At 37.4% G+C, this 23,265-nt stretch overlaps 1 protein-coding gene across 2 annotated transcripts in view; it reads right to left on the bottom strand.

The window, feature by feature from the left end:
* The window catches only part of SETD2 (SET domain containing 2, histone lysine methyltransferase), a 111,364-nt gene that overhangs the window by 37,505 nt on the left and 50,594 nt on the right, over positions 1-23,265 (bottom strand). For both annotated transcript variants that reach the window (XM_082848710.1, XM_082848709.1), the window contains exons 10-12: positions 16,332-16,466; positions 15,464-15,583; positions 13,376-14,038 (exon numbers count right to left, since the gene is read on the bottom strand). In XM_082848710.1, the coding sequence (XP_082704836.1) occupies positions 13,376-14,038; positions 15,464-15,583; positions 16,332-16,466 (918 nt within the window). The remainder of the gene's footprint in view (positions 1-13,375; positions 14,039-15,463; positions 15,584-16,331; positions 16,467-23,265) is intronic.

Raw genomic sequence — 23,265 nt, 5'->3', positions numbered from 1 at the left:
AGTGCAGCCAAAATAAATAAGTAAATAAATAAATAAAAATTTTAAGTATTCTGATGTTCACAAAATGGCTGATTACTACTGATTAGTGACCAAGAGCTACTGACTATTAGAGTATGCCTAACACTATGGGGAAGTTCTATCAACATGCACCTAAGCACTTGGAATTACTAACTTCCTCCTCTTCATATTGTCAAAGCTGTATACAAAATTTAAGCTGGAAACTAAGATTATCTACTTTGAGGCCCTGAAATGCAACAGAATCTTTCCAAAGTCCCACAACAACAAAAAGTAAGAAGGAAGCAGCCCTATAAAGATTACTGTAACATTTCTTAGGATCATTCTGTCTTGTGAATAAACAGCAATAGTGTTAGCCTACATGATATGAAAATCTGTTTGGAATAATGTCACACCCGCATGGCACAGAATCCATTGCTGAAACTGCTATCTGAGTTGCCTTCATTCACACTAATCCTTTATCTAAATGGGAGATTAAAAAAATTAAATTAGAGGATAAGAGTCAGAAGTTCTACATCTCCTAACAGGTAGCCAGAAAGCAGGGAGAGAGAAAACTGAGGGTAAGAAAGTATTAAAAAGAAAAAAAAAAGAAAAGAAAATTTTTTAGAACTGACATATTAAGTCACCAGATAGAGAGGGCTCAGAGCACCTCCCACAACAAAGGAGTCGAAATGGTATCAAAATAGCAACACTGTAAGCTGGAAAATGATACAATGACATCTTGAACATTTTGAAGGAAAATCTATTTCCAAATGGTAATTATATGATTTGCCAAACAAGAATAGAATAAAGGTATTTTTCAGAGTTACAAGGTCTCAAAATTTTGTCTACCAGAAGAGAATGTTAAAGACACTCCAATGCGGAGGGCCTAAAATTCAAGATTCTAGATTGTGTGAAATACATCTCATAAATTGTCTACAGTGTACATTGCACCATACTAGGTACAATAATTTATAAGACCTAACAATAATTCCTGACAGTGATGGAAAATCTTTCGAAAGTTACTGTAAATGAATTACCCAGCATTTAGATGATATAGGCATAGATTAATAAATATATGTACATAAATTCAATAATGGGGCATTCAAAATAGATCAAGTGTCCAAGCTCTACTTCTGTGCAAATAACTAGGCAGTGGTGGCTATTTAAAATAACACCTGCAAAAGATCCGAAGATGTCATTCTAACCTGTCAGAATTTCAAAAAAAGTTGTCTTCCAACAATACTGTCCCTAACTGAAAAGTTTAGTTATCTAGAAAGTGTTTTTAAAGCAACTGTTATAATTAGCAATATAAATTTTTTACAAAAGGGGTACATGTTTTGACTATGGGTTACTTGAAAAATGATGAAGATATTAACATAAATGTACACCAAAGATGAAGAATTAGCTTATAAAACAAGATTATGAGCTTGAGTCTGAAGGGCAAGTGGAGGAGAGAGCCAAGAGAAGCCTGAAGGGACTTCCCTGGTGGTGCAGTGGTTAAGAGTCCGCCTGCCAATTCAGGGGACACAGGTTCAAGCCCTGGTCCGGGAAGACCCCACATGACACAGAGCAACTAAGCCCGTGTGCCACAACTACTGAGCCTGCGCTCTAGAGCCCACAAGCCACATGTACTGAGCCCACGTGTCACAACTAGTGAAGCCCGTGCACCTAGAGCCCGTGCTCTGCAACAAGAGAAGCCACCACAATGGGAAGCCCGCACACTGTAACAAAGAGTAGCCCCTGCTCACCACAAGTAGACAAAGCCCATGCACAGCAACGAAGACCCAATGCAGCCAAAAATAAATAAGTAAATAAATTTATTTTTTAAAAAAAGGCGAGAGAAAGCCGAAAATATAGACCTAAAATTCAGGAAATAGGCTAAAGCAAGAGATCCACAATCTGGGAAAACCTTAAGAAAACAATCGATATATAGTGTTACTGTCAGAGATTGCCAAGAGAGAAGGTACATAGAGAAAAACAGACTGACTTGAAGGAAAATGAAATTAAAAGGTGGAAAGTCTTTATACCTGATTCATACTGTAAGTTTTCCATTTCTTAATAAACACCTGCCAGCAATCTCACTTCTGGGTATGTATCCAAACAAAATGAAAAGCAGATCTCAAAGAGATGCCTGACTCCCATGTTCACTGCAGCATTATTCACAATAGCCAAAATACAGAAACAACCTAAGTGTCCATCAAGAGATGAATGGATAGAGAAGCTATGGTATATGTATACAATGGATATCATTCAATCAGGAGAAAGAAGGGCACCTTGCCACTTGTGACATGGATAGACCCTGAGGGTATTATGCTAAATGAAATAAGACAGAGAAAGACAAACACTGTACAATATCACTTATTATATGTAATCCAAAATAGCTGAACTCATAGAAACAGAGACTAAAACAGGGGTGAAGGGAGGTAGAGTTAGAAACTTGGTCAGAGTTACAAACTTCCAATTATAAGATGAGTAAGTTCCGGGGATCTAATGTACAGCATAGTGATACAGTTAATAATACCGTACTATATACTTGAAAGTTGCCAAGAGAATAGATCTTTAATATTCTCCCCGAAAAAAAGAAATGGTAATAATGCAGGTGTTAGCTAACACTATGGTGGTAACCAGTTTGCAATATATATGTGTATCAAATCAACAGGTGTACACGTTAACCTTACACAATGTTAAATGTCAGTTATATCACAATAAAGCTGGGGAGAAAAGAAAGGAATGTAGATACTAAAACAAAGGACCATTTTAACTCAAGAAATATTATATAGCTATGAGTTCGATGTTTTTGTCTTTATTGTATGTGAATCATGATTCCCCAAAAGCAGTCAGATTATATTTAAAGTACAGTAAATAGATTCTGAGTAAACAGATTCTCTTATGGAAAAAAAAAAGTTTACTTTTAATTATACAGTTTTTATACTACCCATTTTTAGTTAAAAAAACAAACAACACTTGAAAAAGTTACCTACTGCTAATAGGTCACACTAAATCGGTCTAAACTGGGATGTTTTCTTCCAACAGTCTCAAAAAGTACTCATTGGAAGTTTGTTGGCAAAGTACTCCAGCACATTTTTAACACATCTCAAATGATACAGAATAGACTCAAATAGAATAGACTCAAATAGAATAGACTGTAGAAAAAAACAGGATTAAAACAAAATTACAAAACAATACTTTTTCTGGAAAGTGTAAAAATTTAACACTGATGTAGACTGTTCTTTAGCTAAACAAGACTTTGAGAACAAAATAATTTACAATGAGAGTATAATTTTTTACCTTTTATTATATACAGATCAGATTATATATTCTGTAATAACAGATTTACTTTTTACAACTAAGACTATTTTTCCTTGTTATTAGCAAGTACAGATAAAATTGTGTAGTGTATGTGTCAAACAAATCTTTATTCCTAAATGACAGCAAGACTAAGAACAAAAAAGAGAAAGAGACTCTGAGCAAGGTGCCATTTTTACAGCTGGAAGAGGAGATAAAAAGCAGGAAGGGACAGAAAGAAAATGTGAAAGCAAAGTTATGCGATATGGAGGCTAGAAGTTGAAGTGCCAACTCCAGGTAAAAGGAATTCTAGGAGAGAAGGAACTTTTTTGAGAAATAATGAAGAGTTTTCCAGAATTAAAGAAACATAAAATACCTTTCATTAAAAAGGCAAAGAGCATCAAATAAGAAACAAAGACTATGACCTAGCAATTCTGCATCTATGTTTATCCATCCTCAGCATAATTCTGTGAAATGCTTTCAGTGGTAATGGTTCTATAACCCAGATTTAGCTTCCTTTAATAGAAGGAAGAACTGTACCTCGATCATCATACCCCTGTAAAGTGTTAAGAGTCTATGATTTTATCTCATAAATTGTATTACAAAAAGTGGGAGTAGGGGTATCTCCATTAGGTCACAGAGGTCCTGAGATTTGACTGGAAAAATAACTTAGAAGATAATACACATGTCTGGAAGTTTTATAAAATCACACACATGAGAGGGGCGGAGGAAGGGAGAGTAAGGGGAAAAGGGAGTAGAATAATTTTATTTATTCTTTTAAACCCTTGAATAAACACTCTAACTTCAGACAGCTGGGCTCCCAACAAACAAAAGATAATAAGATCCAATTTCAGTTTTCAGCCACTCAGAAAAATGGGCAAAGGATATGGACATAGTTCTTACAATAGGAAATATAAACGTAAATATATTTAATACTTCATGTATAAGAGAAATGCAAATTAGAACTATAATAATATTCCATTTTTGCCTATCAGTCTGACCAACATAAAGTTAGACAACACCTGTGTTGGCCAGGGTGTAGTAAAACAGGCACTCTTACACATAAACATTGCTGATGAGAGTTAAACTGGTACAACTATGAAGAGAGATTTGGCAGTACCTATCAAAATTACAAATAACACAGACTATGACTCAGATACACAACTTTTAGTAATTTATCCAACATGTATATCCCACATATGTGAATATGTTCAAAAAAGTTACTTGCTGCTAAGCTAATGAAAGGAATCAACCTAAATGGCCGAAATAGAAGACTGATTAATGTATGATTATGATAATGGTATATTTATACAATAAAATACTATGCAGTTATGAAAAATAAATTCTTCATAAACTGGTATGTAATAATCTTTACAATATATTAAGTAAAAAGGAGCTAAACAGTGGTGCCAGCTTTGTAAAAAAGGCAAAATATATACATATAGTATGCACAAATTATCTCTAGAACGCTCACAACAAACTAGTTGTATTGGTTGCCTCCAGGGAACAGGACACAGGACAGGGTTAGGAGTGAAATGTTGCCTTTTGAATTTTGTCGTGTGCAGGAATGGTCTATTTTAAAAATTAAAAGAAAAGGTAACATGCCTCAGAAGCAGCCCTAGACACAGTACCAAAAGACTTCTGTGCATTGTGATTGCATTCAAGGTACAGAATGAGGGGCTGTAAAGTCTCAGGCAAAGGCCTAAGGAACATGGGGATTCCCAAGGCAACTTCTAAATGCTGCTATTTAGCAAGTACCATACCTTAAAAAGCTTTCCTAGTTCACTGACATTGTTTAATTTTTATTTTTAAAGGAAGGCATCCAGGGCACTGGTAATATTCCATTTCTCTCTCTTTTTTAAAAATAAATGTATTTATTTATTTTTGGCCGCACTGGGTCTTCGTTGCTGTGCCCAGGCTTTCTCTAGTTGCAGCAAGTGGGGGCTACTTTTCGTCATGGTATGTGGGCTTCTCATTGCGGTGGCTTCCCTTGTTGTGGAGCACGGGCTCCAGGCATGTGGGCTTCAGAAGTTGTGGCACGCGGGCTCAGTAGTTGTGGCTTGAGGGCTCCAGAGTGCAGGCTCAGTAGTTGTGGCGCACGGGCTTCGTTGTTCTGCAGCAAGTGGGATCTTCCCAGACCAGGGCTCGAACCCGTCTCCCCTGCATTTGTGGGTAGATTCTTAACCACTGAGCTACCAGGGGAGTCTCTGCCGTTCAGTTTAAACTTGTTCCCCGAACTTCCTCCTTCTCTAGCCTTACCCACCTTGACTCTAATTCAAAAAATCTACCTTAACAACACTCAGTTTTATTCAACACGCATCTAAAATGTGCCGGGCTTCCACTAGTACTGAAGCACAAGGTGAACACCTGACACATGAGCCTGCTTTCAAGGCCTCCCCAGCCCAGTAGTAAAACATGTGTGTAGAAAAATTAAAGTTTTATGCTGGTAAGTAATCACTGAAGAATAATCAAGGTCATGATGATTACATGTTTCTCAAATTTCAGATTTCTGTTTTCTAGGCAAGTTAATTCCAAATCTAAGATTTTCTTTTACACTTTCAAATTTACCTCCTCTATAATTTTTCTAATTAAAACTTAAAAATCACCACAGCCCTCCAAGAGACTTCACTGAAGTTATATGTTGCACTAGTCAATACAACACTGCAGCTAAGACCATCCAGCAAACACTTTTTGGACCACAATTTGTTCTTTTCCCAACCCACATATATACACACCCCTGTTTGAGAAACTGCTCATATTTGTGGACCCTTGCCCCAGAAAACCCCAGTTTTATATATGATTTCAAGCGTTCTGAAAATCCCTTGAAATTCAATCATGGATCACAGGTTGATCTCTGCAGCATTAAGGAAAAAAAGATACTTGAACAAAACACTAAAATGATAATTTCTATGATTTAAGAATGAATTTGAACTTATTACAGTTATTAAAACAGAAACAGATTGAGAGAAGTCTGAAAAGTATTCAGCAAAGATACATAATTGCATGAACTGTCTAGCAAGGACGTAGCAATCACTATTTGCTGGATCAGAAAAAGGAATGGAAAGAACATAGGATTTAAATCAGAAGATAATTTTCAGCTATGTCATTTAAAGTTAAGGTACAAACTCATGGGCCTGTTTGTTTCCCTTTTACAGCTGATAGAAACACCACCACTTACTCTGCAGGGTTGTAAAGATTACATGACACTCATTCAAGTATTTTCTGACCACCTATCAAATAAAATATACACATTATGGATTCAAGAAGAATCGGGACTTCCCTGGTGGTGCAGTGGTTAAGACTCCGTGCTTACACTGCAAGGGGCATGGGTTCGGTCCCTGGTCAGCGAAGACGCCACATGCCATGGTGTGCGGCCAAAAAATTAAAATATAAATTAAAAAAAAAATAGCAGCAGTGTGGTACCATGGAAAAAGAAGGACCTTCTTCACTTCATCATTCAAATATTTATGAAGTGCCAAACTACATAGTACGCTCTCACTGTGCCCTGGGGAGACTCAAGTGACCAAGACAGACACAGTCTCTGCCTCTGCACAATGTACAATTATGAAATGTTATCTGCTATGATTGGAAAGGATGTTATGGGAGCATATAGAAAAGGCAGAATACTCTGTCTTGGAGGAACAGGAATGGTTTTCAGGGGAAAGGATGAAACTTAAATGAGAAGAGACATCTAAACAAAAGAAAGTCTTCTCAGAAACAAGTCAATGAGAGAGAGAGAGAGAGAGAGAGAGAGAGAGAGAGAGAGAGACAGTGTGTGTGTGTGTGTGTGTGTGTGTGTGTGTGTGTGTGTGTGTGTGTGTGTGTGTGTGTGTGTGAACATTAGTAGCACTGTCCCACTGGTAGGCCAGAAACTCTTGAGGTGAAAATGCATACATAAATAAGGACCAGATTATGCCATGGTATGCAAGCCTTGTTAAGAGAAATGGATTTAACTAAACAATGTAATGACGAACCATTTAAAAGTTTTAAATAGGACTTTGACATGAACAGATGTATATTTCCAAAAAGATCACTCTGGATACTGAATGTAGCACACACTGTAGGGGTCACAGAGTAGTCATTCACTATTATTAAGTGGTAACTTATTACAACCATTACTAAAAAGATACCATGATAAAAGTAACTCTTACTACCAACGATTAAGGAATGGTCTCTGCCCTTGAAGATCTCATGGTCCTGTGAGGAGAAACAAGCATCTAAGCAAGTAATTTTAATAACCTGTTAAGACTGCTACCACTGTATAGAAATACAGAAAAAGGAATGATGGGTTAGAAAATCACCATTTGTTAACAATCATAGTTGTACAAGATTCAGGCAAATTCACTGGATGGCTGAATTTCACAAAAAAGAGTATTTATTATCTCCAAAGGTGCTCCTATATTATACTCTTTAATTATAAAGGGGAAAATAGTAACTTTACATTGGAGAAACCTGGCAGACACCAACTTAACCAAGTGACTGAAGTTGACAATGCCAGTAATGGGATAAATGAACATTCCAAACAGAACTTCAGACAAACCCAAATTGAGGAATATTCTAAAAAATTTAAAAATATTCAAAAATGTGACGTTTATAAAAGCCAAAGACTGAGGAACTAACTATTCCAGATTAAAGGATACTAAAGAGATACAACTCAATTTAACGCTTGATCTCAGGTTAGATTCTGGATCAGAAATTTTCTTTTTTCTATAGAGGACATTATGGGCACAACTGGCAAAATCTGAATGAGGTCTGTTTAACAGATTAATAGTATTGTGTCACTGTAATTTGCTGATTTTGATAAGTACACTGAAGTCATAAAGAAGAATGTCCTTGTTTTTAGGAAATACACACTAAAAATATCTAGGCGCAGTGGGCATGATATCTGTGACTTATTCTTTAAAAGTTAAAAAGAAATTAAGAGAAAATGTTAAGGTAAATTTGGTAAAATGTTAACACTGGGGAATCTGGATGAAGGGTTTAGAGGAATTTTTACTGTTTTTAACATACATCTGTCACTGGATGTGTATTACGTGAAGAATACATAAGAACAGTATTCTTGCAGTTTTCCTGTTAAGTCTGAAATTACATCAAAATCAAAAGTTAAGAACATTAAGAAGGAAAATTTATATATTTTCATTATGGTTATATATAAAACTAGATTATACCAACTTATCTGTACTCTACAAGTCTCTTAAGTTTCCGACTAACTTGATCATGGTCCTGAGGGAAGAATGACATTCCTTACAGGTGTCTTCTAGCCCAGTAATTCTATAATGTATATACTCTCCCACTTCTCAGACAGTCCAATACCCAAATCACTTAAAGTAACTTTTCCTAAACAGAGTCAAGACTTCTTTTTTTTTTTTAAAAGTAACTTCATGGGGTATGGAAACATGGTCATCATGTCTCTAGGGAAACAGAATTAAGAGCTCACCCAGGGCTTCCCTGGTGGCGCAGTGGTTGGGAGTCCGCCTGCCGATGCGGGGGACACGGGTTCGTGCCCCGGTCCGGGAGGATCCCACATGCTGCGGAGCGGCTAGGCCCGTGAGCCATGGCCGCTGAGCCTGCGCGTCCGGAGCCTGTGCTCCGCAACGGGAGAGGCCACAACAGTGAGAGGCCCGCGTACCGCAAAAAACAAAACAAAACAAAACAAAAAAGAGCTCACCCAAAAGAATAAAGTGTCAAAATGACTTCATTCAAAATCAGAATGTTTAGAGCAGCCAGATTCTGTACTTTATCATTTAGATTAGGTGTTGGCAAACTTTTTCTGTAAAGGACAAAGCAATAAATATTTTAGGCTTTGTTGGCCATCCAGTCTGATGCAACTACTCAACTCTACCAGTGCAGTGCAAAAGCAGCCACAGATGTATGTAAATGAACGAGCTTGGCTGGGCTCCCCCCAAAACTTCATTTACGAAAAAAGGCAGTGGGGCAGATTAGGCCACCCCATAATTTAGATGAAAGTATTATCTGATAATAAAGAAACCAGGCTACTAATAAGTTTTAGACCATGTTTGCCTTTTATCAAATGAGATTCTTATTACAAAAATTCAATGTAGTGGTACCTAAAATAGTGCTCTTTGGGGGCAATTCTGTATTTTAAACAAAAGGGTAAGTAATACTGATCCTTTTGGATACAGAATAATGTCTACTAAGGATTTTGAAATTTATTACAGAAATTCAGGGCACATCATTTCATGTTGAAATGTTGCATAGCAGATTTCACATATTAGTTAGGAACCGAAATTCCAAGCAGTGACTCAAAACTTGTTTTTTTTTTTTTTTTGACCACGCAGCTTTTGGGATCTTAGTGCCCGACCAGGGATTGAACCCAGGTCCCCAGCAGTGGAAGCATGGAGTCCTAACCACTGGACCGCCAGGGAGTTTCCCCAGACTCAAAACTTTTCAGTTGGGTAACTCTCTGAATTATTTAAAACTTCTGTAGAGTTCAATGCTTAACTTTCTAGGAAAATAATATGTTTAATTAAAGATAATGTCTTGAGATAAAGATGAAAAAGATAATAAGGATGGTTCTTAAGAAAAGTCCAACTTATCACATGTACAAAATGTCCCTAAATCATCTAATCCAGATGTAACTATAACTACTCAGACTTCACTATAAGGAGACACACATCCTGTAACCTAAGTGTTTATAAGAGAGGCTCTGGAATCACTAGCCATCACAATCTCTCAGCTGTTTAACTGCAACTGAAACTGCCAAATTCATGGGAACCTTACCTCTTCTTCTCATGATCCAAATGAAGATTTTCCAGTCAAGTTTATAATTAATCATCACTTATAACCAGCTGTTTTGCCCTGTGAAGTGTTGGGTATATTTTCAGCATGAGGGGTGATGTACAGTAATTCCTTTTACAAACAGAAATATATGCACATGTCCCTGCTGAAAATGTAGCCCAGTTAATTTGCATGTGAAAATGAATACATGCTCATGTGTAGCAATGTGCTAAGTGATGTTTCTTGTTGAGGTCTACTTTAGGAGTCAAAAATGTGTAAGCCTTGTGGAGCCAAGGCAGTGGTCCTGTGTATAGAGGTATAGAAAAAGTAGCTCACTTAATCCTTTCTCGCCAGGAGTCGGGATTTTCCCAGAACGACATCCATTGTCGGCAATGGACGCACCAAAATAACGCCGGTGCCAGTGAGTTAACCACCTCTGTCCTCTTTTCACCTATTATATTTTTCATGCATCATCCAACTTCCCAACCATCTTCCTGTTTTCTTCACAGAATGCACGCTAGGTTCTTGTTTTTCTTCAGCACGAAGTTGAAAATGGAGTTGAGAAAAGGAGACACATGGTCAGCTGGTGATGTTAACAAGCTCCTTGCTGCCCTGAGAAGCTAGATGGAAATGGTTCAAGTTACAAGGGGGATCATCATCAGATCTGGGAGGACAAAGAGTAATTCATGAAGCTTCATTCCCTTCCCTCCCACCCTCTTTCATTTACTGATGATCCCTATAGTCTGCCTTCACAGCAAAATCAAGATTAAGAAATCTGAAGCAACCTCTTTCAGTTCTTCACTCCATCCAGTATGTAGAAAGGACAAGTGGAACACATGTCCAGCAATGTTACAGTGGCCCAGGAAGGTCAGGGAAGCTTGGAGTGGCTAACATAACCACAATCTTAGATCAATGCTTTTTAGTATAATCTTGAAATTAACATCAGCAACTAACACATGCTTGGCAACAGGTGCTTAATAAAAGTTGGTTGAATAACACATTTTCTTTTCTGCCAACATATACTTGAACACACAGGTGGAAGTCAGACAGAAGTAGTTAACTCTTTCAATGCCGGGAATAGGATGGATATATAGTAATCACATCAAGTCAAGGTGTTTCTCTAAAACATGTTCAAATTATGGGTTCCCTAGCTGAAGTATATTTTTTAAGGACAACTATAACTGGTTTTGAAATTAGAACCACGGTGAATGTTAATTAGAATGATAGATGAATTAAGAACCCCAGCACCAATGCATAACAAAACATCACAGTTCAGGCAAGCAAAAACGTTTCTCAGTAATGCAATTCTAGATGGGTAATGATTCCAGAGCAAACTATAAAGTTTGAGGAAGGAGGATTTTATTTAATAACTTCCTTGATGCTAAGAATTGGGATAAATCCAAAGTATGAACGTTAAGAAGAATATATTTTAGGTACAAATAAAATTTTAAACCTCAAGTCAAGAGGATCATCAGTCTACATAGTACTGTGCAACCACTTCGATCTTTCAGATAGGAGTGAAGAGGACAAGCAAGGGAAGAAATAATTGTGTAGGACTCAAAAACATTTATGTCTGGAGTGTGAGTTTAAAGTACCAGTTATATCTAATTGAGTTAAGGATATTCCAGAGAATAATTTATATCATTACAATTATAATTAAAAAAACTACCATACAGAGAAACAAAAACATTTACTTATTCCAGATTTCAAGAAGAGACAGGTTTTTAAGAAATTAAGATGATTATGTCTTTTTTTTTTTTTTAATTACGTCAACCAGAGCCTTCTCAGGCAAAAGTGAACTACTAGGTCTACAACCCCCCTCTCTATAAAACTATGTCTGTAAGGCCTTTTCTACCTTCACCTGAGTGCCTGTCTCCATTTCCACCTTCCTTACTGAGCCAATCATAGTACAGGCTCTACTAGCAGTCTCCAAACACAAGAGGGACTTCGTCCAGGGACTCCTGTGCCCTCACAAAGCAGGCCTTAAATAAAGGTTCACACAAATGACTGTCCCAGCAGCTCTTTCAATTAATTGCAACTCCAGTTCCTGCATTCACATGTTGTGTCATAAACAGATTTACTCTGAATCTTTCCTTTTATATTTATAAAAAGGTCAGATTTCAAATAATAAGGCTGAGTTTATGCTGAACTGTAGGTGATCAAAGAGTAGCATGAGTAAGAGCTCAAATGGGTAAATGAGAGCTGAAACCACACCATACTTAAAGAAGGGTCTCAACACAGTAAATTACAAATGCAAAAATAAGCACAGTGCACAACCAACCAACTACACTCATTCTGCTCAGTATAAGGATAGTTCCCTATGGGTCAAATGGTAGGATATAATGGGTGAGCTTTGTAGTCATAATTGGGAACAGAGAAGACTCAGGTGTCCATTTTGCTGCAAATCTGTATTCTTGGTTTATCTGGTTGCTTCACCTCTGGCGCAAGAAAGGAGGAACAGAAAAACAGAGGCTAGGAAGTAACCTGTTCCCACAGGGTCCTCAAGACCTGGATCCCAGGATCCCACTTACAATCAGAATTTGCCACATCTCTCCTAGGCTCATCCTGTTATTCACTTCTGTGTTTATCCAAGACCCAGACTGGGTTCTCTGCAAAGAAAACCCTGCACATCATGCTACATACTTTAACAAGTGATTATGCAAGTATTAGATGTAAGGGTTCCAGAACTCTATATTTTTCCTCTCGATAACATCTTCTGGCCAGAAAAATAGGCATTTAAAAGTAGGCCTATTTCAGAAACAATAATAAAACTGAGTATGAACTAGCTCCATATAATGTTGTTTTACTGGAACAGATATTTATGTTCAATAGTTTGTTTTGGGTTTTTTTTTGTCATGAGACATTCCACCAAGCTAACAAGCATGATTCTATAGCTTTATATGTTCAATCATTTTTGGTGAGAAGTTGCAAAATTACCTTGGCTTCCAATTAATTTTATTTTTAATTAATTTCTAGTTAATCCAATAAATTAATTTCCAATTATTTTAAACATTCATTTTTTTCTTACATAGACTCAAATGTAGAATTCATATTTGTTACTAAAAGGATTTTTGTTTTTAATGTAAAGACCACCTGAATGACTGAATTTACTGTTGTGATATACTTTTGTAAACAAGGAAAAGGGGGATGTTTGTATATTAGTTTGGCTGGTATCTCTGGCCAAGGTTTAAAAGACATTATTTATTTATAAAGACATTTATAATTAGCTGACAGAGAGATAATATTCCATTTTTCAAAAATACATACAGCTAGAAAAGTAGGTAATTCGACTGAAGGTTTACAGAACTCTAAACCTGGGTAATTCAGGTTAAAATGAACAGAAATGTTTTCTTACCTTTAGGTCTTTCCAACTGTCCAGGAGCTTGGTGGCCAAATCACTTATATCTACTGTTTTATCTGGCTGTTCCTGGCTCCTCTCACTCTCCACATCAGATACACCCTCCTCTTCATCTTGGGATGGTGTTTCCTCAGCAATAGGTTCGTCTAGTTTTGTGCCATTGCTCTCTTTAGGCTCTATTTCAGTGTCAGCCTCTGGTTCAGATGTGGGTAGCTTAATGGCCTCCACAGCAATTTCACTATCAACTTTAGATTCAGGCAGCTGTTGTGTGAGTAGCTGTTGTGACTGTAACTCTTCCTCTTCTTCTATAGGGACGTTTTCTAACTGGTCAAGGTCCTCTTTGCCATCCTTGCCTTCTAGCTCACTGGTGGCATCAGAGATCGCACTGTCCATGCTATTTTCACTTATAATTTTAAGTCTGCGAAACATTAGCTTCTTGGGGGTGTCTGTATCAGCTTCTATGCTCAGCTTGGTGGAAGGATCAGGTGTGTTGAGCGGTGTGTGAGCACGTGATGTATTCTCGCTAGAATACCCATCTCCTTCACTCAGCTGAGGGACAGCAGTCTTGGTTTGAGACCAACGTTGAATAATAGGAAGTACTTTGCTTTCCTCCAACATATTTTTAGTAGGAATGGGTAAATGTTCCAAAGTCTTTATAATCTGATTAAACATAATTTAAAAAAAAACAAACATCACTTTGTACAGCTGACTTTTCAAGCCTCTCCATGGGACTCAGATCAATTCTGTAGAAACAGTGTTTTTTTTTTACTGTCTTATTAAATTAAGACCTAAATCTTGTAACCACAGATGGATTTAAATGTCATAATATTACTTTCCTCTAGTATGGAAGGAAAAGTGTTTGATTTTTTATTTTTTTATTTTTTTGGCTGCACCACGAGGCATATGGGATCTTAGTTCCCCAACCAGGGATCAAATCCGTGCCCCCTGCAGTGGAAGCTCAGAGTCTCAACCACTGGACCGCCAGCTAAGTCCCAGAAAAGTGTTTTAATAAGCCTGACCAGCAAGAATAAAATGTGGAGCAGGTGACTGCTCACACATCAAATAAGACTAATTTAATTAATATTCTCTACCAGTAGTTCTCAAACCCAGGTAGATTTTTTAAAAATATAAACACTACTGGACCTCATCCTGGGTATGTTTTTCTAAAAAGTTTCCCAAGTGACTGTGATAAAGGCCTGGGAACTAAGCAACAATATATATTTAAATGTCTTGCATACAAACAAAAAATGCAGATATTACTTAACCTCCTTAGCCTTTGACAAACAGCTGTCTAGCAAAGAGAGACACTCTCTTCATTCTGAGATAACCACCCCCACCCCACACTCTGAAATCCAATAATTTCTTCCAAAGTACTCCCCCAGTGTAGTTCTACAGAAACTCCAAGGCTTCCCCAACTCCTACTTATTGCTGAATCTCCTGGGAGAAGGATGGAGGCAAGACAATCACTCATTTGCCCACTCATGTTTTTGTTTTTAAAAGTATATTATTAAATGACCTGGGGATTATATTAGCACTTATGATTAAAAAGAACTACATTTAAACCAAGTTAGAAAATATTGTGTATTTCACGGGACGGTATAAATATAACAATTCCACTAACGACATTGTCAATGAACATCTATTTAGATCTTTTAAAACAATTTACTCCTCAAAATGTTCTTACTCTTGTCATCCAGAATTCAGCTCTTCATAATTTTTTAGAACCCCAGAATTTAAGTTCCATATGGTTTCCTATCTTTTTAAAATTATGGTTTTAGCAACACATTGGATCTTTCACTTAACTATGATACTAGTATATCTTGCTCTTGCAGTTCCCAACTATGTAGTACTAAGCTTTAAAAGATACCATAGGGAAAACCACTGGGCAAACTCACTTCCAGCAAGGTGTATGTAAAGTTACAGTTATAGGAATGATATTGGGATGATAAAATGATGTAATTATTTAATATGAGTGGTAAATATAGTGATAAATTCATTATCACTGATATTATCACAATACCCTCAAACTAAATAATAAATACAGTAGTTTTAAGAAACAAGCAGGTCAGCTGAATGTGAACTGACCTCTTCCTGAAGCTTCTGGTTACTTTCCCGGCCATCACCTAGTTCTGCCATCCAGATCCACAACAAAGACAGCCCATGACGTTCCAGAAAGGACTTCAGGCAAGACTGTGAATGTGTGTTCTTCCATGGGGGAAGCGAAGCAGGATGCAGTGTATTGGGGGGTGGGAGGAGGGACACACATAATACCACAGAGAGCGTTAAAGAGGGCCCACAGAGAGGACTAGAGTTCATTTATATTCACAAAGAAACCTAGAAATTCTATTTTGATTAATCTACTAGAACTGCGCAATTAACAACTGCTTTAAAGTGAGAGATGATAATCTTTTTTGATACTTAAAATGTCAACCTGGACTTTACTAAAGTTCAAATTTTGAAGGACTAAGAAAAAAATTATATTCACAATTTTTACTGAAAAAGCTAAAACTATAAAAAAATTTTAAAATCTTTTATTATCCAACTTCTTGTGGAATATTTAATAAACTGGAGTAAATATGATTACTGTTAAAATTCCTTGCTTTGAGATCCTATGGTAAAAATGGCCTTGCCATGCTAATAATCAAGCGGCGGTGGGGAGACACCCTCTATCAAGTGTCATGAATTGTTACACACACAAAAAAAATTCCACCATGTTCTTTGACTAGAGAGAAAACACACAATATCTACTAATAGATTAAATGATGCTGAACTCTTAAGACATTTTTAAGAGTACAAGTTGTCAAAGTTATATAGAACTCACATATCCATTTTAAAAATGAGTAACTCTTCTCATATCAGAATTATTCCTTTTCCCTTCATCATTCTGGATTGTAGTTTAAATGTCCCACCTCAAATTCAGAAATAAAAAATAAATTAATATCACAGTGTTCACCTGTATGAGCTTGAGACAGGTAAGTTTCTGTTCCAAAGTTTCAATTCTAACCATTAGCCGGGATAAGCTGAGCACCTGGTTTTTATCAGAGAGACCCTCACCATTCTCCATCAGGGCTTCTAGCTCTCCATCCACCTGCCACAGCAAGGAAAAATATCTGGTTATAGACAACAACAACAACAACAACAAAACCCCCACTAATCTAAGAATCAAACAATCTGAAAAGATGCTCGACCTCACCAGTAATAAGGAAAACTAAGACAACAGTAAGAAACCATATTACACTCACTATAAGAAGTCTGATAAAATCAAGTTTAGGCAAAGATGTGGGTCAAAACAAACATTTGTACACTGCTAATGAAAATATAAATTGGTATGATCAATTTGAAAAGCATTTCATTCAATCATCAAATATTTACCAAGTACTTATACATCTAGTATAGTTCTAGGTGCTGAAGACATTGCAATGAAGCAAAACAAAAAAATATGCCTTTATGGGAGGAAGAAAAATTATATTAGGTGAGAAGTATGTCAGGAAAAAAAAAAGTATGTCAGAAAAAATAAAGCATTGAAATAAAGCTTGAAAAATAAATATTTGTATCCCCTATGCCTAGCCGCTGTACACCTAAGAATAAACCCTAGAGAAACTTCTGCACATGTGTACTCTAAGAATCAGAACAATGATCACTGAACAGCCCTTCATAAGAGCAAAAAACTACCAACAATCCAAATGCCTGTGGCCAGGCTGGATAAACCGGCATGTTCACATAATGGCATATACCACAATGAAAGGAATCAAGTGCAGCCAAATGCAACAAAAATTATCAATCTTAGCAAACATAATGCTATGTAAAAAAATAGTTACAGAATATTGCATGCTGTATGAATCCGTTTCTCTGCACCTCAAAAACAAATTTTTTACAGATACATATCTGAAAAGTCTATTTTAAAATGGCAAAGGGGACTTCCCTGATGACACTGTGGTTAAGAATCCACGTGCCAATGCAGGGGACACAGGTTCGATCCCTGATCCGGGAAGATCCCACATGCCGCAGAGCAACTAAGCCCATGGCCACAACTACTGAGCCTGCGCTCCAGAGCCCAAGAGCCACAACTACTGAGCCCACATGCCACAACTACTGAAGTCTGCACACCTAGAGCCCGTGCTCCACAACAAGAGAAGCCACCACAATGAGAAGCCCGCATACCACAATGAAGATTAGACCCCGCTCACCGCAACTAGAGAAAGCCCGCGCGCAGCAACGAAGACCGAACGCAGCCATAAATAAATAAAAAAATAAATCATTTTTTGTTTGTTTGTTTTTAAAAAAGGGCAAGGGAGGTAAGACACAAAATTCAAAATGGTGGTATCCTCCAGGAGCTATAAGCAGAGAGAAGGAAGCAGAGAATGCTCACAAGCACATATAAAGTATAATTATAGGCTTTATAATTTAACATAAATTCTTTGTTCCAAAGATATTAAATAATAGAGAACAACAGCAACAAAAATCAAGGTTCCAAAGGTTGTTTTCTAGCTGTGTTGCAGCAGTTATAAAAGATATAAAGACACCCTCACAGGGCTTCCCTGGTGGCACAGTGGTTGAGAGTTCGCCTGCTGATGCAGGGGACACGGGTTCGTGCCCTGGTCCAGGAAGATACCACATGCCGCAGAGCGGCTGGGCCCGTGAGCCATGGCCGCTGAGCGTGCTCGTCCAGAGCCTGTGCTCCGCAACGGGAGAGGCCACAACAGTGAGAGGCCCGCGTACCGCAAAAAAAAAAAAAAAAAAAAAAAAAGAAAAGACACCCTCACAGAACTTACTATCGGGGAGATAAAATTAACTCATAAGAAAACGAACAATGATATAAATGTTAATGTTAAGAAACCTAAGAGGTCTAAGATGAAGGGAGTGCTTAAAATGAGAGTCACCAGAGGGCTTCCCTGGTGGCGCAGTGGCTGAGAGTCCGCCTGCCAATGCAGGGGACACGGCTTCATGTCCCGGTCCGGGAAGATCCCACATGCCGCAGAGCGGCTAGGCCCGTGAGCCATGGCCGCTGAGCCTGCGCGTCCAGAGCCTGTGCTCCGCAACAGGAGAGGCCACAACAGTGAGAGGGCCGCCTACCGCAAAAAAAATGAGAGTCACCAGAAATGAATTCACCGAAGTGGGGTTAGAAATAGGTAAGATAAATACAAGAGGAGGGAGGAGGGAGGAAGCAGAAGGAAAAGTCTGAACAACCGGAAATGGAAAATTATGACAGTGCATACTATGCTCAGCCTGGCTGGAGTGGATAAGGTGCAGTGAGAAATTGAGAAAAATCTTATCAAAAAGAAGGCTGGGGCTTCCCTGGTGGCGCAGTGGTTGAGAGTCCGCCTGCCGATGCAGGGGACACGGGTTCGTGCCCCGGTCCGGGAAGATCCCACATGCCGCGGGGCGGCTGGGCCCGTGAGCCATGGCCGCTGAGCCTGCGCGTCTGCAGACTGTGCTCCGCAACGTGAGAGGCCCGCGTACAGCAAAAAAAAGAAGGCTGGTGTTAGAACATCTCAGATGTAATATAAAAGAATCTGGATTTGATGAGACTAAGTAAAATAGCTCTATTATTGAATCCCAAAAAGGGAATAATATGATCAAAATGGAATTTGAGAATAATTAGTCTGACAATAACAGGATGAAATCTAGACAAGATAGAGATTGAAGGAGAAGAGATATAAACGACAGCATTAAATCAACTTGACATGAAATGATAAAAAGTACAGAATGAGCTGATAATAAATTAGAGAAAAGCAAATATAAAAGAAAATATCTTGAAATTTTCTGTTACTTAACTGGCTAAGTGTCTCACTTAATATAATTTTAGGCAAGGCATTGAAACATTTCTATTTCATACTATACCCCAAAACTCGTTATTATGGTATATAGAACAAAAATAAATGAGAAAATATAAAATGCTGCCTGCAAGAAGTTGAAGATACATAAACTCATTTTTTCCTTCTAAAAAGTACATTTGAGGCTCATCCTTTTTCGTTTCCAGTATTATTTCTTAGGTTTTGAATAGATTAAATACATGAACAGAAAAGCCAATTTACAGTTAAATCTTAATGTAAGACAATTTCCTTAAAGATGTTTTTTTCCTTGCATAACCTAAATGTAAAAATTTCCTGTGTCCCAAATCCCAGAGGATTAGCATAGGAAAGACCAAGGGCTTTAAAATACTACTTTCCCTCTCAAATACAAGAATCTTGCTTTTGACAGTTTTGAGATGCAAATATTCACTAAGATTGTATTTCCTTTTGGGGTTATTTCCTTTTCATAATTAGGCATGTAATCTGAAAAGTTAAAACTGAGTTGTTACTTTCATTCATCAATAAATTGAGTAGATATTACTGTATAAAAGGCACTACTGGGATATAAAAAAGTAGCATTCTTAAGGAAATAAACAGTAAAAATGTAGAAGTATAAATAACAAAATTTTGCAAACAAAATACAGAAGGTGAACAATCTTTGAACATTCCTACTATAATGATAAGCTTAATGGTTGTATTACATAAAAGTAAGCATGCCAATCCTAGTGGTGATATGATACATCTTCCATAATTTTGGGTACTCAAGTGAACAATCAATTGTGGAATTAATAACTTTTAGGACACCTACAGGGGAGGAAGCCAGGAGATGACTGACATTGATTGCTTTCATTAAATTTACTAAAAGTATTTAATTTTCATTTATGGGTCACCACCTTCCAAAAAGGATTTGTGGTAAGTATAAGGAGGATGAGGATGTATTTTAATAAATTACTGATAAATGAAAATTTATATGTATATATACAATTCTATAGCACTTAAAAATTCTGTTAATTACCTAATCAGTTCAAGAAAAATGTTTATTCTTTATTTTGGGGTATGAACTGTCTTTAATGGGTCTAAAGCACCATTGTTAATACATTCTGATAAATATAACATACGTATAGAAAAGTATATAAACAATTAGTAAATAAACAGGTTTAATAAACAGTTGAGCAATATCCATGGCAACCAACACTCAGGTAAAAGGGAGGGTGGGGGGATGGGGAGGACACTGCCAGTGTTCCTGAGGTGCTCCATGTGCCCCTTCCTTGTTATAATACCTTCTCTTCTTAACTCTAGAGACAATGTCTCCTAACTTCTTAGGAAATAGTTCTGATTTTCAAAATAGGTTTACTACATATATTATAAATTCCTAAACATTATAATTTTGTCTGTTTTTAATATTTATATAAATGAAATCACAATGGACAAAAAATCTTTGTGCCATGGTTCTTTTTCAATCAACTTTACATTTTAAGTCATCATTGTTGCACGCAACCATAAATTTCTTCATTTTCATGACTAGTTTTTCATCATATGATTACAATTTATTCATATGTTATTTATTCTAATGTTAATGGGTATTTGAGTTGTTTCTACTTTTTCTAATGTAAGCAATGCTGCTATGATTCCTGATGTGCATTTTAAACAAGTCTCTCTCTGGTTATAGACCTAGGAGTACAACTGCTGGCTCATATAGTATACATACATTCACCTTTAGTAAATAACACCAAAGTGTTTTCAAAAGTGATTGTATCCATTTACACCTCCACCACCAGTGTATGAGATCTATTGTTCCTGTGTATCATCTGACTTAATTTTTATCAATGTAGTCAGTATGCAAATAACATCTGATAGTAGTTTTAATTTGTACTCCTCTGATTACTAATGAGGTTGAACACCTTTCCACATGTTTACTGGCTATCTGGATTACTAAAGTGTCTATGGAAGTTGTTTATTTTTCTTTTGGGGCTATTTTTTTCTTATTGATTAGACAGAGCTCTTTATATATTCCAGATACCAGGATTTGTTTGTTATCTGCTGAAAGCAACTATTTCCTTTCTTATGTGGCTCTTCACCCTCTTTATTGTGTAAATTAGTTACTGTTAATTTGTTTCACAAACTCAAAAGAGATTAAGGTAAATTTCGGACTATTCCCTGTTTATAATTTACAATCTACAAATAACATCAGATAATAGTGTGGATTTATTATACCTCCATCAACTAAGTATTTAATTAAGTACCTAGTTTGTGACATATCCAAAGAAGACAATCACCTGTCCTGGAAGAGCTTACAGTTTTTAAGTGGATAAACTGTATGTACATAGCTTCAATCATAAGAGCAAGGAATAAGAAATGTTCACCAATCAAAGGTTAATATGGGAGGGCAGATGCAGACTACAGTGCCATTAAAATATTCTTGTTAATAGTTAAAATATGCAAAACTATATCTTAAACTGCTGCTATCTTTTCCTTTCCACGGCATCCCCTACCCAAAAGAATTCCAAAAACTAACACTTGGGAATTTCTTTCTTTCCTTTTTTTTTTTTTTTGCTGTACCACGCAGTTTGTGGGATCTTAGTTCCCCGACCAGGGATGGAACCCAGGGTTATGGCAGTGAAAGCACTGAGTTCCCTGCCAGGGAACTCCTTAACACTTGGGAATTTCAAGAGGTGCTACTTTTGTGATTCTATTCAACTGTACCTGACCAGAACTCAGAATCTAAGCATCCAGCCACAATTTCAGTAGGAGACCAATCCAATTAAAACCAAAGTGGAGTTAAACTCTTCATTACAGTCAAGGGACAAATGACCCTTCTAGGAACCCAGATTCACTCTGGGTCATTCCTCTATCAGGGCAAAGTTTCATCCAAAACATCCCTGTTCCAGAACAGCTTCAAATTCACATCTGGAGGGCTTCACTGGTGGTGCAGTGCTTAAGAATCCGCCTGCTAATGCAGGGGAAACGGGTTCGAGCCCTGGTCCGGGAAGATCCCACATGCCGCGGAGCAACGAAGCCCATGAGCCACAACTACTAAGCCTGCGCTCTAGAGCCGGCGAGCCACAACTACTGAAGCTCGCGCACCTAGAGCCCATGCTCCGCAACAAGAGAAGCCACTGCAATGAGAAGCCCATGCACCACAACAAAGAGTAGCCCCTGCTCACTGTAACTAAGGGAAAGCCCGTGTGCAGCAACGAAGACCCAAAGCAGCCAAAAATAAATAAATAAATAAATAAATTCACATCTGGAGCAACCCATGACTTCAGCCCACCAACTGACTAGATTCACTTTACATCTAATTTAGTCTACAATACCATAAAATACTGATATGGACACACCATTACCAGAATAAAAACAAGCAAGCAAAAACCAGGAATACCTACGTCTTGGTCCCTTGGGGTTGTTCTTGAATCTTACCAGGAAGGTAGAAAGCCATCTGATATTGTTATGATGGCAGTATAATACCACCCAGGAAACCATCACACTACAACAACGCTCCCCACCAATAATGCAGTTTTTAATGTAAGTTTTGAAAACAGAAAATAGCCAAAGGGAAGCTTTTATGGAGATTTTAGCTTAGGTCAACATGTTTAATGACTACTTTGTGGTTGCTCTGGTAAACTATCAATTATATGAAACAAGAGTTAAAAATAAAAGTAATCTTGATGAAGTTTAAAGAAAAATTTCCTGTAATAGTCAGGTCCAAAAGCTAATAGGCTATGACCCAGTGACCCCACTTCCATGGATATACCTTAAAGAAACATGTACAGAAGAGACATGTGCAAAGACATTAAGAGCAAAAGACTGGAAACACAAGTGTTCATCAGTAGGAATATATGTAAATAAACTGTTATATGATGCAAACCTTTACAGCAGTTAAAAATGTACATATATATATACATACACATATATCAACATGGAAGAGTAAAAAACAAATTGTGGGGGTTTCCCTGGTGGCGCAGTGGTTAAGAAAGAGCCCGTGCTCCGCAACAAGAGAAGCCACTGCAATGAGAAGCCCATGCACGGTAATGAAGAGTAGCCCCCGCTCACCGCAACTAAAGAAAGCCCACGTGCAGCAACGAAGACCCAACACAG

The sequence above is a fragment of the Leucopleurus acutus genome (assembly GCF_964270905.1).
Source record: "Leucopleurus acutus genome assembly, chromosome: 10".
In the NCBI taxonomy this organism is placed as follows: domain Eukaryota; kingdom Metazoa; phylum Chordata; class Mammalia; order Artiodactyla; family Delphinidae; genus Leucopleurus; species Leucopleurus acutus.
The sequence above is the reverse complement of the archived record's forward strand: the minus strand, read 5'-3'. Positions and strand labels throughout refer to the sequence as shown.